The 19,375-nt window shown below is 38.3% G+C and overlaps 1 protein-coding gene across 2 annotated transcripts in view; it reads right to left on the bottom strand.

The window, feature by feature from the left end:
- MAGI3 (membrane associated guanylate kinase, WW and PDZ domain containing 3) overlaps positions 1-19,375 on the bottom strand; it is a 233,105-nt gene that overhangs the window by 60,830 nt on the left and 152,900 nt on the right. For both annotated transcript variants that reach the window (XM_045801476.2, XM_045801477.2), the window contains exons 3-6: positions 14,176-14,295; positions 8,034-8,243; positions 3,583-3,757; positions 180-259 (exon numbers count right to left, since the gene is read on the bottom strand). In XM_045801476.2, coding sequence (XP_045657432.2) covers positions 180-259; positions 3,583-3,757; positions 8,034-8,243; positions 14,176-14,295 — 585 coding nt within the window. The remainder of the gene's footprint in view (positions 1-179; positions 260-3,582; positions 3,758-8,033; positions 8,244-14,175; positions 14,296-19,375) is intronic.

The raw sequence follows: 19,375 nt of genomic DNA, 5'->3' as shown, positions 1-19,375 counted from the left end.
CATAAAATTAGGTGCAATGACATAATTATCAGCCAGTTGAATATGATACCCACCCACTGCTTACGAGCTTATGCACATTATGGTTTGTTTAGGGTTTTTGGAAAACTCACTATCTAAGCAAGAAGAACAAGAAGGGATTAAGTGAATAAATACAGTATAAAAGATTTCTGAATCTCTACCTCCATCTTCACAGTCTTCGGGGGCCTTGGCTTTCTTACAAAGACGAGGATCCAGCCAGGTGGTTGTCTTGGTATTATGGCTGCAGGATAAAGATTTCAATTAGAAACCGTCAAATAAAGAGGGAGGAAAGTATTTCAAAAGCAAAGATTAAAAGTGACTGGAAGGTATATGATGTTTGCACATTTATGTCCTACAGGCTCTTTGTACATCTCTGATTCAATAATCCTATTGTTCTCAGGCTGCTCCTTCGAAACTGCCATAGAGGGAAGGGTAATGCTAGAGGGAAGGTAATGCTAGAGAAAGATGACTCTAGGGAAGGGGTAAAATGCCAAGTGCAGAATAACAGACACTGACTTAAGCAGTCAAAAATATGTCTAAGGGTGGGCACATGGCCCCATACTGTGCCTTATCCAGTTGGAAAAGCTGCCTTGAAAACCTTGTTTGGTGCTGCCTGAATTCCTTCCTCCCTCTCTTCAAAACACACGCTATTTCTTGCGTCCCTGCGATGTATGGCACTGTGCTGACGACCAGGGATATAGGGATATAGGCAACAGACAGATTCCTCTGCTCTCATGAGGGTTCTTGAAAATGAGTTTCATAAAATAAAAGGTTTTCAAGTATCTATTTCTGCAGGATGCAAGTAAAAATGATGGGTACAGTTAAAGTCTACTCTACAAACTATGGATCATATACTGAATAGAAAAGAGGAGGCAGAACCGAAGGACCCCCTCTCCACCCCTCGCGCACACTCCTTTTTATGCAGCAGGCCAGAGAAGTTTCCAAGGAGCAGTGTCACCTTGCAGTAGATAACAATGCTAAAACAAAGCCATCACACTGCTGAGTAGACAGTGATAGAGTGCAAACATCTGAAATATGAGGAAATTAAAGAAAGAAAACACCATGGAGGAAAATATACCGGGAGACAACAAAATGTAAATTAAAGTTATTATCAAAGTAGTGTGAGAATAACAATGTGAACAAAATATCATTCATTGGTGTTTTTATCATGAGATAAACTCCCTAATCTTTATATTAATTACTGTTAGGAATAAGCCAGTGGTTTCGGGGAATCAGTCATACCTTCTAGGCCTTTCCTAACTCCTGAGCTATCAGGCCACGCAACCCCTTCTTAAACTTTGCCAGGTATGATACTAGCGGGCAGACTGTGGTAGAAACACTTCCGTATGCCGAATAACAGATAATCTGAATAGGAGAAACTGGGGTTGTTTCTAGAAGGTCTGCGTTATCCATTCTGTCAAACAGATAATTTCTCCACACTCAAGCCAGTTAAATCGATTTTAGCAACATGAAAAGGATCAGGACTCCAAAGAGGCTTAGCAGCATGTAGACTGTAAGGGGGAAAAATCATGTACGTATCTTGCTAAACCAAATTCAAAACCGCTACGTGTGAAAAGCTTAACTTTGGCTCCAGTGATCCAAAATTTTTCTTGCTAAATTAGCAGATGTACACAATCTGCTAGGATTTTACCCAATATTTCCCAAGGTAGAGAAATGCCCATAGGGGCCATACGCTAAACATCATAGCTAAAGGCTACCGACTCACCGTCTTGTAGATGCGTGATTTAACAGCGGCGGTCACACAGATCAAGAACATCGGCTACCTTGGCAAATACTATTCAGCTATACTGTGGTGAAGAACCCCTTATCAGATATGGGTTTGCAAATATTTGCTCCTATTCTGCAGATTGTTTTTCCACTCGTTGACTGCTTCCCTTTGCTGCACAGTTTTTTAAGTCTGATGAAGTCCCATTTGTCTATTTTTGTTTTTGTTGCCTGTAGTTTCTGTGTCATATCCAAGAGGTCCTTGCCAAATTCAATGCCATGAAATTTTGCCCCTGTGTTTTCTTTTAGGAGGTTTATGGCTTCAGGTCTTATATCTAGGTCTTTACTGCATTTTAATAATGTTCAACTAGAAAGGCATTTGTTTTATAAATTCTCTCCTCTCTCTATAATTTACTAACTTATCCCCATTCATAGAATAAAGTACTGTCACGTTCACTGTCTCCTACTCTGCTTCTGATGACACTCCAGCCACTTCTAATGACTCTAAATCTTACTTGGGGATTTAGTACTAAAATCAGAATGAAAGTCAAAAGTCTAAATCACCTTTGAACAACCCCTTAAATTGTCCATAAAGAAGATTATACCTGATTTTGTCTGCTTTGCATAATCCTTGTCATTAATGTTTATGTACGTGTATGATATAATCAATAACGTACCGTGTATGGTAAAAAGAATACCATGCACACAGAATCTAGGTCTTTTAAATACTGTAACCCCACCTGGTAAAGCTAGATGCTCACTCTATGGGGAGGATGTGGAACTTGGGACCAAATGAGGAAACAGACTCAAGTCTCCCACCCCTAATTCATTTTTAAGTATATGTTCCTTGACTGTAGTGTCCAGTCCTCAACATTTTAATTGTTATTTACCTGTTATATTCTGCAACTTCACTACATTCATATTCTGCCTCTGTGCAAATTATTTTAAAGATGAGAATTATAGCTGTATAAGGATATAAAAATGCTGCATCATGAACGTCCAAAAAAATTATTGGCATATTATTCTCTGGCGTAAACCATATAAAATTTTAGGTTGATCAAATACATGTGGTATTTTATATCTCTAATAAATAGATTTATATTTACATTAATAGTGCTTTCTCATAAATTAGGGTTTGTCAATTTATATTGTACCAATGAGTCTGAGGATCAGTGGTATTTCCCTCCTGTGTTACTCAACTATATTGCCTGAATATATCTAGAACGGAAAATATTCAGCTCAGATAATAAATATGCACTCCCTCCACAGGATGGTAGTTCTTTTTTTTTTTTTTTTTTAAGATTTTTTTTATTTATTTGACAGAGAGAGAGACAGCCAGCGAGAGAGGGAACACAAGCAGGGGGAGTGGGAGAGGAAGAAGCAGGCTCCCAGCGGAGGAGCCTGATGTGGGGCTCGATCCCATAACGCCGGGATCACCCCCTGAGCCGAAGGCAGACGCTTAACGACTGAGCCACCCAGGCGCCCCAGGATGTAGTTCTTGAAATGCTCAATAAGTTGGATAATCTATCGAAAGGTTAAAAACACAGCAAGCCAAAATACCCTCCGGGCCTACATTCTTCATGATCGGTGATAAACCTGTTTTTAATCTCCCTGTTTTTATGAAACCAGAAATCAAATACACGATTCTTTTATCCAAGTCAAATAAAAATGAAATATCATCCAGGGAAATCATCAGATTAAGAATCAACTGTTACTTGTATGAAAAATCTTCTTAAAGAAAGACAAAAGAAATGGAAGCCTGTGAATGAGGATAAAGAAATGCTAAGACAAGCGTCCCAGTGACAGGGTGTGTTAGGAGAGATACAGACATTTGCTTACTCAATGAAGTAGACCATCCCCGTGTCGGTGTAGGCCATCTCCCAGTTTTTGGGCAGTGGTTCCAGATTCTCATCTCTCATCATATAATTTCTGAAGTCCATGGAGCTATTTGTTTGGTTATAACTCGGGACGGTCTTTATCCAATCAGATGACTCAGAATGTCTCTCTCTGTTTTCTGCCATTGAACACAGAACAGCGTGCCAAGTAGGTAAAATTACACTCCCTTCGAACAGCTCTCGTTTCCAACAAAATACCAAACATTTATCGCAAATTTCCTTGTGTATTATGTCCACATTCTATCATTTTTGCAGTATCAAATAGACATACTGAATTTTTTTCATCTGCTAAGTGACAGTGACCCAGCACAGCACCGCTGACGCCAGTCTGGGAGAGAAGTGAAAAGCAACACTAGAATCAATTGGGAATATTGTGAATACGTATCAGTCAGTGTGCGACTGACAGCAATGTCTGTAGGGGTGCTTACACAGTCCTTTCATGGGCCTGGCTCTACTTCAAGCACTTGACATATAAGAACCCATGATCCTCAAAGCAGCCCTGTGATTATCACCCTTGTGTTTTTTAGATTATAGATGAAGAAACTAAGGCACGGTGAGGTTAATTTAGTCAAGGCCACATACTAATGACAGCAAAGTCAGGTTTCAAATCTAGGTGGTCCACACTCTGAACTGCTATACCAACTTGTCTCACACATTTAACACAGGCCTTTAACATAATACTAGTTCTTAAAAATTACACTGAATAGACTTCCTGTTGTTAAGTATAATGCTCTGCTGGTGATATTACAATCCTTTGAGAGTCCCAGAGTCCATAGGTAGGTAAGAATACTAAAATTTGGTTACTGCTAGGGAATTTGAAGTGCGTGAATTGTGAATTCCCGAGCAGTAACCAAATTTTAGACATTAGGCAACATCTGGATGTCTAATGGGCATCTCAAGCTTAAATATCCCAACTGGAGTTCCTACTACTCTTTTCCAGCCCAAACGGACTCCTCTTATAATCGACCTCATCTCAATGAAGGCAACTCCATTCTTCTGGACACGCCAGTTCAAACCCTTGATGTGATCTTTGACTCTGCACTCTCGACTCTCAAATCCAGTCTGTCAGCAACTGTTACTGGCTCAGGCCACTTATTCCCTGTCACATTTTCATCAGGTCCAAACCACTATCTCTCACTTAAATTACTGCAATGACCTCTTAACTAGTATCGCTGCTTATGCCTGCCTTCCTACTGCCGAGTTTCAATTCACTAGCCAGAATGAGCCTTAATATTAAAATCTGCTTTATCATGATAGTCTTCTATTCAAAACCCTATAATGATTTCTTGTCTCAGAATAAAAAGCAAAATTCTTTTTTTAAAAAGCAAAATTCTTCCAATAACGTATAAGATCCTATGTCATATACATTTCCACACACCCCCATCATTATCTGACTGACCTCATTGCTTATTATTTTATTTCTTTCCATCACTCTGCTCCAACCACATATAATGCATTGTCCACACCGCATCCAACTATCCCAGTTTCCTTGCCTTTATCTGACTATTCCAGGCATGCTCCCACCTCAGGGCATTTGTATTTAAAATTCCCTCTGGCTGGAATGTTCTCCTCCCAGATATTTTGAGTTTACGCCATCACTTCTTTCAAAGTCCTCCTCTCAGTGAGGTCTTTTCTGCCACTCTACCTAAAATTGCAAACGTTGGATACCACTACTTTTTTTTTTTCTGCCACCACTACATTTTTTAAAAAAGATTTTATTTACTTATTTGAGAGAGAGAGACCACGCGCGAGCCCAGAGGGAGAGGGAGAAGCAGGCTTCCTGCTGAGGAGGGAGCCCGACATGGGGCTTGATCCCGGGACCTTGGGCTCATACCCCCAGCCAAAGTCAGATGCTTAACCAACTGAGCCACCCAGGCACCCCCCCCACCACTACTTTTTTACCCTTCTTCTCCTCTTTGTTTTTCTCTTTAGCACTAATATACCATATGCTATTCATTCATGTTGGATAATTCTTTCTCTCCCACTAGAAGGCAAAGTTCATGAAGACAGGAGTTTTTGTCTGTTTTGTTCAGTGCTTTATTCCTAGCTGGTAGAAAAATGCCTAGCACTTAGTAGCCTAGCAGGTGTTCCATAAATATTTGTTGAATGCATGGCTAGAATAAAACACATGATTCATTCTCCAGGCAAAAAATGTGACAGAAATTAAAAGGCACCCAATGTGGAAATCAATCTGGAAGGGAGTTATAATCTTGGGACAGAAGTATGTTGGAGGAAAACAAAAGCAACTATATGATCTCTCATACTTTTCTGAACATAGTTTGAAGTGACTATGTAAAAGAGTACGCTTAATAGCCAATGACTTGAAAATACTGTTTATGTAACAACCATCTCTAGGAAAAAAATTTTTAGCGTTATTATATAACATATGTCATCCTACGTGGGCATATTAGCATTCTCACAGGAATCCTTTGGCAAGATACAAAATAATACACATATTTTTGTGTATATAAATAAATCTTTAACTATCCCCTCACCATTTCCATTCCCAACAATTTTCTGATTTTTCAAGGTGGGAATTCTAGTCCCCAAAAGGAACACACAAAGCATGTTTCTGCAACTTTCAATAAGTTAATTACTATAGTTAATACTTATTCAGAAGAGACTAAGGGCTTTTAGTCATGCCTTTTACAGTTTTTTTGTTAAAATAGTCTGAATATTTTCTCTTACAAAGAAATACATAGTCCTACAGTATCCACACACGAGAGGCAGTATCAAACTGCCTCCCGTTCTTGGATACACTCTTAAATATTACCATCAAAAAGTTAGCAGAATCTGGGTTAGCAACCAGCTTACATGACATAAAGCTATGGAGATCACAGAGAGGTTTCCCTCTAAAGGAACTGCAGGGGTCACTGAGAAGCTCCGCATTAGAAAGTAAAAACACATTAAAGATGGCACTTGATGGTATGAAAAAAAAAAAAAGTAAAAACAGAACATTTTTTCCCCCCTCGAAATAAGAATATACAAATTCCCACATTGGGACAGATTCATGGTCTCTAATCCCAGTCTTAAACATTTAAAAATGGTAACAGACTTAATTCTGTGGGAGGACAAAGCTGACATCGACATCAAAAGGCTCTGCTGTATGATGATTTCCCTTAACAGCCCCTACAGAATTAGATATGAATTCACCTAAACCTTTTTAGGCCTTTTTTCAGTCTCTACACCCAAGTCTACTGGGGTAATTAATTTAACATCAAACATATCATGTGGCATGACTATGTGAGATGTTAGGACTATAAGACAGGACCCACACCCTGGAGAAGGACACAAATGGACATATTAAGACAGTAAATACAATATACATAGTAAATTTGAGTAGCTGATGAAAGAAAATATCAGATGCTTTGGGAAAATAATATGGTAATGGGTTCTGCAAATTTGGGGATGTGATCAAATTCATTCATTTCATGGGTATCAATAAAATATTTTCTTAGTTCCTATTTTGTGCCAGGCACTGTTTATGGTGCAAGGGATATAGCAATGAACAAAACAAGCAAAACTTCCAGCCCTCATGAAACTTGTAGTCTCGCATTTTGAATGAACATATTACAATAAATAGCACTGAGATTAGTTCTGTGGTGATTCTGTAGCTTCCTACTTCTACTCTCAATTAGAAGGGTAAGAATTGGGGCGCCTGGGTGACTCAGTCAATTAAACATCTCCCTTTGGCTCAGGTCATGCTCCCAGGGTCCTGGGATCAAGTCCCGCACTGGGCTCCCTATTCAGTGGGGAGTCTGCTTCTCCCCACCGCCTCCCCCCATCTTTCATGAATAAATAAATAAAATCTTAAAAAAAAAAAAAAAAAAGAAGGGTAAGAATCTCCTAAGCCACCACGACATTTTTAGGGGTACTCGAAGATTCTTCACCACTAAATTTCTGTTGGTTTTGCATTTAATGAAAAATAAGTCAGGTTTGGAATTTTTTTTTTTTGAGTGATTCAGAATTTAAACTCAACATAGTGCTAACAAATCTTTCAGATAATTTTGACTGGCATATTTCTAACCCTCTGCATTTTTAGTTGCAGGCTGTATCTTAAAACTGTATTTTGTTCATATCCTATAAAGTATGACTTAGGCCAACCAGATTCTCACATCTTGGAACCTCAAATCTTTTCGGCAGTGGGATCATGGCATGTTATGTTATTACTAATGATAGCTTATTATGGACTTATCAAAACTGCCACTTGGTGCAACCTCACTCCAGCTTTTAAGATGGTTGACAGCACTTCGTTCCACACACAACCTCTTAAAAATAATCAGAATCGCATCACTTGCTCTACACGCTTTGGGAGAGATTTGACTACTAGCAGTTAGGTGTCATGTTCAAGTCGCCCTGGAAGATCAGTTAGAAGTTGTGCGCCGGCTTACGGACCTGCAGCTCCACTGCCATTAACTGCTTCCTTGTCCTCATCCTCTTCCTCTTCAGGGAGAGAGCTGTCCGTTCTTTCCATCTTGCTGACAGATGTAGTTCGTTTTCTTTGGGATTCTGTGTCAAACTCATTATCGAAGAGGACCTGATCAACTGGATCTGGCTGGAAAGGGCTGGGTTCTGCTGGAGGCTTGGGAGTTCCGTAGAAGTTTCCTGAAATGGACGAAATAACAGCAGCTGAAAGGACTGATGTTGAATTGAGTGATAACGAGAGGATCCAGTGTATGTCTGCGCTGCTGTCTTATACCGAGGCTTCTGAATGGCCAAAAGGAAGCCCAAACACTCCTTCCCGGGGAGTGGAAGAGGGAGAAAGAACAGAAAGAACTAATTTCTCAAGTGCCCTTCACCATGTATATTCTAACATTATCTAAATTTTTAATACTATTTGTACTAAGGATAGGAAGTTGACTTTATGTACACAGATTATTTATTCCAACAGGGCTTGCTTTGCATGGGATCTAAATTAGGGCCTGATTTGTGAATTTAAATGCATCGGTGCTCTCGTGTAAGGCTAATTGGCCTAAGAACTGGGAGTAAAGGAAGAGAAAACGAACTCAAATAATTTCGTTCTGATGTGTAACATAATGAACTATTTTGGTAAAATGAGGAAATATGTGGGTAAAGGATAAAGCTAAGAACCAGTGCGTGCTGAAATGTAGGCTGTTTATGTAAAAGTAATTTTCAGGTTTTCTGAGCATTCTAATTATATTATTTTACTTGACAATTTATTGAACAAATAGAGACATTATTAGCATAATTCAATATTGGCTTATTCTCAGGAAAGCAAGAAATACTTTAATATTCTAAGTCTTGAGGATCAGGAATTTTTGCAGTAAAAATAAATGTTCCAGAGTAGAAAGAAAACAATTGAATGTCTTCTTAATTCGTCATGCAGTTCCCAGTAGGCAGCCAAATACAATGGAAAAGCACTCAAAAGGTCTAGCTACATTAACAGTTTGTGGCTCCTGCTAGCTTTGACCTTTTATCAGCCACTATGCTAATGTTATCGAAAGATAAGGTTAGGGAATAAAATATTCATGATCTTTTTTTATTTATTTATCTTAAAAATCACACCTTCTAATCCAATTCCTGGACTCCCAAGGAGGCAGTTAAGATGCTCGTCACATAAAGTAAATTAATGGGGTATATAATGAATTATTTGTCCCGGGTGAAAAAAGCATAGGTTGTCCACCACAACAATGAGGCGAATCTACAGATCAGTTTCCCTTGCGCTGTGTGCCTTGAGGGAAAAGCATTAAGAAAATTCTTCGGACATCTGACTTTGGGCGGTAATTGCCATTAAGATATGCAAGACAATATGATTTCTCTCATCTATGGAACATAAGAACTAGGAAGATCGGTAGGGGAAGAACGGGATAAAGAAAGGGGGGGTAATCAGAAGGGGGAATGAAACATGAGAGACTATGGACTATGAGAAACAAACTGAGGGCCTCAGAGGGGAGGGGGGTGGGGGAATGGGATAGACCGGTGATGGGCGGTAAGGAGGGCACATATTGCATGGTGCACTGGGTGTTATACGCAACTAATGAATCATCGAACTTTACATCGGAAACCGGGGATGTGCCGTATGGTGACTAACATAATATAATACAAAATCATTAAAAAAAAATAAAAAATAAAATAAAAAAAAGATATGCAAGACAAAACAATGAAATCAAGCCAAAAAATTTTTCAACTACATCTTGCCTCTTCCCACTCAACTACTCCCTTGCTCCCAAATCCACATTTGAAATGGAGTTACCCCTGTCAGGCAGATGGATGCAAAGATTTGTATTAAAACAGACTCAGAGGGGCTCTGCAAACTTTCTAGCCCACAGTAAAACTAGGACCCAGTGAAGAGGCCAGCTCACACTTCCCTGGGGCAGAGGGCCCAGAAACATTCCAAAGAGAGGGCTGGTTGGGGAACAGGATGCTCCAGGATCTCAATTTTTCCTGCATTGTGTCCAACAATCATGCTACCCAGGAATTTGGACATTCCACGACAAAAATCAAACATCCACGTTCCCTAAGGACGGTAGTTTTAGTAGCAACACTGGACACACGTTTTACTGTGTAGTCTTAGTAATTATTACCTCACTCTAGGAAGTTTTAACTGTTTTCTAGGGTGAAATCGGACAAATTTAGGATATTCTGATTGGCACCCATGATCATTAAGATTTTAGGACTTCATAATAAATTCTGGCAGCCTCCTTATTTAAACACAATTATTGGACTTAAATAAAACTAGCATTGCTTGTAAGGAAATTAGGTCTATTTTTCTTGAGTTGTTGGTAAATATCAAGATTTCAGATACAGCAAGGCATAAAAAATGATTTGGTTTGTGAATCCTGACTCTCGTTATTGAAAGAAAAAGGTTTTCATCTTTTTGAAGCTGTTTTGGAGGGTTTTTTTTTTTCCTCTTCTTTTTTCTTTTCTGAAAGTCTTTTCATTTTTCAGACAGAACTACCAACTATTAACTATCTTAAATACATACAAAATCACAATTGTATTAGAAACATATTGATTGATTGATTGATTGCCGGATTCCTTTCAGGTCTCCCCTTTTTCCCTGTTTAAGGACATAACATACATGGTCACATGTTCAGTTAAGGCCGTAACTTCTGTCAGTCCTCATGCTCTCCCTGAGCTGTCCTGAAGTTGGTATGTGTCATTTCCCTGCACACTGTGTACAACTAGGAAATACGCATATGCATACATAACACAGAAATACCACTGTTTTCATAAAACGTTCAAAAGGTTTTTCTAACATTTCCTCTCTAACATATCCGTTTTTACAAACAGTATACTGTATGTATTCTTTTGCCACTTTCCTTTTATACAATTATATTTCTAAGACTTGTTCCTGTTCATACATGTAGATTCAAGTTTTTTTAATTGCTGTATAATAGTCCATTTTCATGAACAAGTTAAAATGCATTTTATGAATTCCCCTACTCAAACAGAGTTGTTTCCATTCTCTCACCGTTTCAAATAATGCTGTAATGACTGTTCTGGTATGTGACTACATATGCACAAAGATAAAGATTTCTCTGGAGCAGGCATCCAGAGAGGGAACTGCTGGGTCAGAGTTAAGTGCATCTTCAACTTTACTAGCTATTGCCAACATGCTTCCCAAAGGGACTGCACCATTTTATACTCTTGCTGGCAGTATATGGGAGTTTCCACTTCCCATAATTATCAGACTTTAAAATTTCTGTCAATCTGATGGGTGTGAAATGGTACATTTCATTTTGCATTTCCTTTAAACTTAACAACAGCAATTAATAATATATAATATGCCACTTTGTCATCTCCCATGTTCTTACACTTAACAGAGGAAAATGAGGAAGAATGTCTTTGTGATCTCAGGACAGAGAAGGCCTTCTTAAACAAAACTTCAAAAGCACAAACCCTAAGAAAAACAGTGATAAATCTGACATACAAAAATTAAGGATTTCTGCTTAACGAAGAAACACACAGACAAGCATATGAAGTGACAGGAGAAAATATCTATATCCAATACGGCATTAATATCTAAATAAATATCTAAATCTCTAAGGAATGTCCGCAAAACTGGAATGTGGATTGAGCTCCCATTTAAAAAAAAATGTATAAAACAAATGAAAAGACAATTTGTGGAAGCCCAAAACACTAGCGAGCATATGAAAAGCTGTTCCACCTCTCTGACTACCAGAGAAGCTAGAATTAAAAGGAGATACCATTTCCACAACCATCAGATTGGCAAAATGATAAAGCGGGACAACGAGGACATGGAATCCTTAACTCTAGCCACTCCAGGAGCCAACCCCTCCGGCACGGCTGGCGGGAATGCGGCTGCACAGCTCCCTCGACTCCATCAGATTAAACACCTGCAGACCTTACAACCCGACAATTCTGCCCCTGGGTATACGTGCCACGGACATCCTCACACAGGTCTAGAAGAAGAGGATGCTGCAGCTCTGTCTGTGATGGGGGGGGGGGGTGCTGGAAGCAATCTGGAAGTCAATTACTAGAAGAGAGGTTAAGTAGAATACAGTGGAGCGCTGTGCAGTGGTTAAAAAAAGCAATAAATTACATGTAAATTCCCAACATGGAGCACTGCACAGTGGTTAAAAAAAGCAATGAATTGCGTGTAAATACAGGGCAGCGACATGGATGGACCTAAAAAACACTGGAATAACTGAGTTACTCAGTTGAAAACTGAATGCAATATAGAACACAGTCCAGAAGCAAATACTATATGCATGCGTGCATGACTCATTTAGCGAGAATGCATACGAACAAAAGCACACATTCTAATCACATCCGAATGGTTGCCTCCAAGAGGGAGGTGAATGAGAGCAGGCTATTGGCATCAAAATAAAAAATAACTAGTGGGGGGGCACCTGGGTGGCACAGTGGTTGAGCGTCTGCCTTCGGCTCAGGGCGTGATCCCGGTGTTATGGGATCGAGCCCCACGTCAGGCTCCTCCACTATGAGCCTGCTTCTTCCTCTCCCACTCCCACTGCTGTGTTCCCTCTCTCGCTGGCTGTCTCTATCTCTGTCGAATAAATAAATAAAATCTTAAAAAAAAAAACCAAACTAGTGGTCATTTCCTCTCAGAAGTTTTCATTGGCCACCTTAGCTAAATAAGACATTTCTACTATTTTCTTTAAATCTCTTGTTTTTGTTTCCTTCATAACATCTCCTTTTATAGTGATTTTGCTTGTTTCCTGACTGCTTTTCCTACTCAGATATAGGATTTATTAAGGTAGTACTATTTCAGTATTGTTCACCAGAGTATCTCCAGTCCCTCTGACAGCGCTTGGCATGTCGTAAATACTTAATATATGGGTTGCTGAATGAATGAAAGAAGGATCAAATGAATGAATGAATGGTGAGCTGTGCGAGCTAAGCCCAGAAAGCGCAGCGGGGGCCAAGCGAGCAGGCAAAAAGGAAATCACAGAAGACTGTGAAGAGGAGAGACGCAAGCCGAGCAGCGCGGGAGGAAGAGAGCAGGATAGCAATGGGCAGGCGGGTTGGGCAGAGGGAAGAAACAGCAGCAGTAGCCCAGACACGAGCTTGTCCAGAGCCTTCGAGGTGGCGTGAGAATGCAAAGAAAGGCATCGTGAAAGCTGTTACAGAGGAAGAAATGACTAGATTTAGTGACCGGCAGATGGAAACGCTAAGGAAGAGGAGGGAGTAAATGATGACTCCACCATTTTGAGCCCAGGGTGCGGCTAACGAGGGAAATTATGAAGAATTATTCTTTTGGCTAGAACACCAGTGCATACGTAGATATGCTGAATTCAAGGTTAGTGTTTATTGAACACCATCTCTAGGCACTGAAGATATACTGAGAAAGATGTGATGCGGCTTTTACCAAGCTCGTGAAAAAGGCAACTCTAATAGCATGATAAAGCAATGATGGAGAAGCATAGCGTGGATGGGAGAGGACAAGCTTGCCGGTGAAGAGCGTCAGGTAAGGGAGAACAAAGGATGGAACTGAAACTGATCTTAAGTCTCTATCTCCTAGGACCAAGTGGGTAGAGAAGAGATACGAAAAGAAAACCAGTTACTCCATTTTTGTTGTTTCCCCCCGTCTATATTCTCTTTGCTCCAAGAGAGCCGAGCTATAGATTTTTAAAAGTGCACAGCATTTGGATTCCTAACCACAAATACAAAGCAAACAACAAACACTTGTTGAGTTCATATGATGAATACGAATTACTATGAAATATGCAAACCGGCTGTTTTGAAGGATTTCAGTATATTCTTCACAATCAGCTTTATAATATGATGGAACGCTTCTGCTTGTTACTTAATCCCATTTTAGGTAGTAAATTACAAACAGGCTAACCAAAAGAAAACTTTCCCAAAGACCAACGGAAAACAACTTTTTAAAAAAAAAATAATCTCTTGAGAGTTTATGCATTGGAATCCCATAAAGGAAATTATGAGATAAAAATAGAATTTAAAAAATAAATAAATAAAATAAAATAAAAATTAAAAAATGGCGTTTTATTGATTAAATTTCCTTTGAAATAATTCCAACCATTCAGATAGTTTTCTGGGTTGCTGCTGTTGTCAATATTTGGGGACATACCATCATACGTTCCACTTTCTAATAATGCTCCACTCTCTTCCAGTGCTTTGAACTGTTCAACAGAAATGAAATTATAGTCCACCCCTGGTACTTCCCCATCCCTGGGGGCCCTTGTAGTGCCTAAGGAAAAAAAACAAGAAAAAAAAATAGGTTGCTTTAAACTTACAAAATATTGAGACTAATAGAAAATACAGTCTATAGAGAACACATTGGAGAAACACACTACTGAATATATGGTACCTTTTAGAATGAGGATCAGAAAATTTTAGGTAACATTTTTAGGTGAAAATAGGACAATAATGTAGGATGAATAAATACACTTTAATATAATCTACAGATAGCTATGAAATTCAAACCACAAACGCTAAAAGAATTCTAGTGTCAAAGGAAGCTTAACTTTCTAAGACACAATGGTTCATCCTTTTACCTCAATAATCACTACTTAACATCTGAAGGAAGGCTAAATCTACGAATAAGACTTCCTATTTTGGGGGACACAGTTATTCTTTTTTTTTTTTTTATTGAAGTATAGCAGACATACAATATCAGTTTCAGGTATACACAGATGTCATTTTTATCAAGCTACCTTATGTATTTTTTTCTTCCCTGGTATAAATGAAGAGAGAAACATTTTTTCAAAGTTCTTTTAACGTACTATAGTTTTAAAATTTGGACAAATATGAATTATGAAATTATTTTAGTTTAATGAATAAAAGGCTTAAGATAGGTATTCACATATTGCTTCTCAGCTGTTACTCTCTTCAAGTGATTTCAAAAATTTAATAAGTACACTGTTCAATGAAATACACTATGGCAACAGAATAGTAAATTCCTATCAAGGAATTCACACTAAAGTAAAATCTTTCAGATCAAAAGTATAAATTCAGGTTATGGCAACATTGCTACATTTGACTGAATTTTACTGAATATGAATCAACATTTTTGTGAACTGATGCTAGAAAAATTATTTCAAATAGTAGAGAATATAAAAAAGAGACCCGAGTATTTAGCCTCAGAACAGAGTTGGGATATTGTAGCAAATCCTGCACAAGAGTGCCTTCCCAAACCTGTTCTTCCACTTAGGCTCCCTAGTCATTAATGGCGCTCCAGGCCCGAAGGCAGAGAGTCCGCCATCTTGGGTTCCTCCCTCTACTCCACATCTGGTCAGTAAATCTGGTTGATTCTATCTCCTCAATACCTCTAGGATTTATACACTTTTCTTCATTCTCACGCTCACCTAATTCATATCATGATCTATGGTCTGTTTTGTTGCTCTCATAGGGTCAACCCTTACCTCTCCCTGGCTATGCCCCTTACCCAGACTGCAGCCAGTGACTTCTCTAAAACAAACATCTGAGCAAAAAACCTCTAAATCTATCAAAGGTTTCCCATGATCTTTAGCATAAAAATCTTCTTCAGGTTCTTTCTTGCCTCACCCCTTTCACATTCTAGGCTTTAGCCATAATAGTTTTTTTGTTTCTGGGGGTTTTTTGTTGTTGTTGTTGTTGTTGTTCTTTTAATGTTCCTTGCACTTGCTTACTTCCACAAGGCCTTTGTCCAAATCATTCCTTGCCCTGGAAGACTTCCTCTTCCCTTTCCCACTCTTACCTCTGCTAACTCCTACTCATCCCTTACATCCTGGCTTAAGAAATTTCTTTAGAGAACCTTCCCTGATTCCCACCTGAGATGGAACATGAAGGAATCATGTCGACGTGGTTCAAAGTAATAGTCCCAAGTCTCAGCACACCGCAAGAATCATAGTAGGTACTCAATATAGACAGTTGTCAAGTAAATTATGTGAAATTTTACACAAATTTTACACAACCTGGAAATATGCTATTATTATTATAATTAATGGAAAATTATTAATTGCTCTTACTTTTTAGTTGCATTACATTCTATTATATTCTGTAACATGACAAAAATCCACAAAGATGATAAAACATTAATAGTAACAATCTCAGAATATGATTTAGCCAATACTATAAGCAACAAAGATCATATTCAATAAGTTTTCCCCCTTGTTCTTACCCAACTTTTTATAAAAAGATAAGCTTTTCCTTATCTGTTTTATATCACAGAGGATAAAAAAAGCTGGAAAACATAACTTTCTTTTTGTTAAAATATTTTTGTCATTGTCAAATTTTTGTTTTTTCATGCATTGGCTAAACTACATTATTAGATTCCCAAATCAACAGCTTTTAGCTCCACATTAACTAAAAATTAACATTGGAAAATAAATTTAATGATTAAATTTAAAATTTATAATTATCTGTGATATAAAAACATGGCCACAATATTATGTACCTCCTCTCATCAAGAGATGGGCAGCCTATTGCTTCACCTCTGAAATCTGGACTGGATTTATGATTAGATTTGAAAAATTTAATGTGGAGGATGTAATGTTGTACAAGTTCAGGAGTCCAGACTTCCATCTTTGCTTTCTTGGAATGGTTCCACCACCAAGTATGGAAGTCCAGGTTATGCTACAATGAGAGCCCCCGTCAACAAACAACACCAGGGTTCCAGACATGTGAGTAAGGCCATCTTAGCCTCTCCAACCCCAGTGGAGGTGCCAATGACTGCAGCCACGTGAGCGGTCCCAGTGGAGCTCATCTAACTCATGGACTCATGAGAAATAATACATGATGGTTACTTTAAGGCATTAAGTTCTGGGGCGATTTGTTATGCAGCAAAGGCTAATCGAAATATTATCCAAATAAACTCTACTATAAAATATACCGATTATATAAAACCTGAAAAGCCCGATTTAAGAGCAAACAATCTCATAGATAATACTACAAAAAGAGCACTGATCCAAGGGGCAGGAGCTACTCTGTGTTTTAGTCTGGGATTGTTAGTAATGGTACGATTTTAAGCAAGCACTTAATCCCTCTGGGCTTCATTCTCTCTCCGCAAAGTAGTGTTAAGCAAGGTGATGTTCATGATTCTTTCCATTAGTAGATATGAAATGTTACGTGTGACACACATATATATTTCCAAGACTTAAAAAGGAGCTTAAATGTTAATTCTCTACAAATATAGGTATTACAAATTTTCACATCCTCTCTCCAAAAATGTGTAATCCCTTACGCATAAAAAGTTCTCTCCTTTCATCTACCCTACCCTAGTGCCTTCAGCATTCCAGAAAATTTATTTTTATATTCTGCTGCTACTCTATATATTTAATGTAAAGCTTTCTATATCACCTCCAGTCCCTACTATATTTCTCCTTTTTACATAAAAATTCCTCTGAGTTCTATTTACTCACAGTCTCCAACTGTCTCTTGAGCCCATTCCAATCAGATCACTGCCCCAATCACTCCACTGAGACAATCTCCCATGTTCATCAGGAGTCTCCACTTTGCTTAACCCAATGCTCAAGTCTCAGTCCTCATATTACCTGACCTATCAACAACATTTGATATAACTGATCATTCCCCTCTTTTTGTTTTATTCTGAAATATACAGACAGGCACATAAGACATATATGTAAAGCTTAACAAGTAATAATAAAGCAAACCCATCCAACTGAAGAAACAGAGTATCACCGGGAGACCAAAAGCCCCTCATACATGCCTCCAATCATAAATCTCTCCTTCCCCCCACCCCTAAAAGTACCTACCATCTTGACATTTGTGGTGATGATTTCCTTTCTTCTTTAAAATGTTTTTTCTTTTAACCCACTAGGTAATCCATTCCTAAGCAACACAGCTTAGTTTTGCCTCTTTTGTAACTTCATATGAATGGAATCACGCCATATACATCCTTTTATGTCCACATTAACACTTGCCAGGTTTTTAAACTCTGCCAACATGTGAAGGCATCTCACTGTGTATTTAATGTGCAACTGATTTATGAGATCAGTGATGATTTATGTTCTTTTTCAAATATTTACTAGCCATAGAGATTTCTCCTGTTGTGAAGTGACTGTTCAAAGCTTTTGCCACGTCTCTGTTGGGTTTCCTATCTTCTAAAACTTGATTTGTGGTTCTTTACTATAGTACTTCATCAAATCTAAGTAATCAACAGCTTCTAAAACGCACCACTATTTTATCACTAAAAAAGAAAAAAACCTGGCAAGTGAAATCAAAAGATTCCATCTACTGTAAGATACAATCCAATTGTAGACAGGTTAAAGTGTAGACACTTTAACTATTGATAAAGCACTGCAGTCCTTTGTCAGATATATGTGTTGCAAAGGGGGAGTTTCTGCAAAAATGTGAAATATGGGGGCACAGTCGGTTGGGCATCCGACTCTTGGTTTCAGCCTAGGTCATGGTCTCCGGCCCCACGGTGGGCTCTGTGCTCAGCGTAGTCTGCTTAAGATTCTCTCTCCCTTTCCCTCTGCCCCTCCCACTTGTGCTCTCTCTCTAAAACGAATAAATAAGTCTTTTTAAAAAAATGCTTTCTAGAAACAGTACTTCCTGCAAAATTGTGTTCCCCAAATAGTAGAGATTACCGAGAAAACAAGGTCAGGGTTGATTTCTCAAAACCTATTGCAACTTTGTAACCAGAGCCTAACAAAATCACTAACAACCCTAATTAAAAATACTAAGTTTAAAAGATATTTTAAATTCCTAATAAAAATACTAGAGGAAATAAAATACTTTGTCTTTAACAATTTTTAAAAAAGAAAAGATAGCTTGACAGAAGGGGGTATAAGGAAGACTAGAGCTACTGTATAATGAAAATAAGGCAAAAGAAGCAATAACTGATTTGCAGGATAAAGCACACGTCTAAATTGAGAAAAGAGGCCAAATCGAGGTGAATGGGCATCATGCACGGTGCATGCAAGATTCAGCTATATTTGTATATTCTGTCACTTGCTGCTACTCAATGACGCACAACACTGGCTTGCTGGGGAAAATGGAGTAAGAACCCATATTGCCTCCATTAAATTGACATCATTATTCCACCTACTTACCAATCATAAATGAACTTACTTGTGTTACAGAAACAAAAGTTGTAGCAGAACGGACAGGATCTTCTCCCACTCTGTGATTTTTTTCATCTTTTCTAATGGTCTTTTAATGATAGTTTTTCATTTTATTATCGTCAAATTTATCAATCCTTTCCTTTATAGCTAATGCTTTTGTGTCTTGTTGAAGAAATCCTTCCTCAGGAGATATTCTATATATAATATATAATAGAATATAGAATATATTCTATATTCTTCATGAAAAGCATCACAACTTTG

This window comes from Ursus americanus, chromosome 12 (genome assembly GCF_024610735.1).
Source record: "Ursus americanus isolate L20-20 chromosome 12, mUrsAme1.1.p, whole genome shotgun sequence".
Classification (NCBI taxonomy): domain Eukaryota; kingdom Metazoa; phylum Chordata; class Mammalia; order Carnivora; family Ursidae; genus Ursus; species Ursus americanus.
This window is presented reverse-complemented; position numbering and strand designations above follow the sequence as displayed.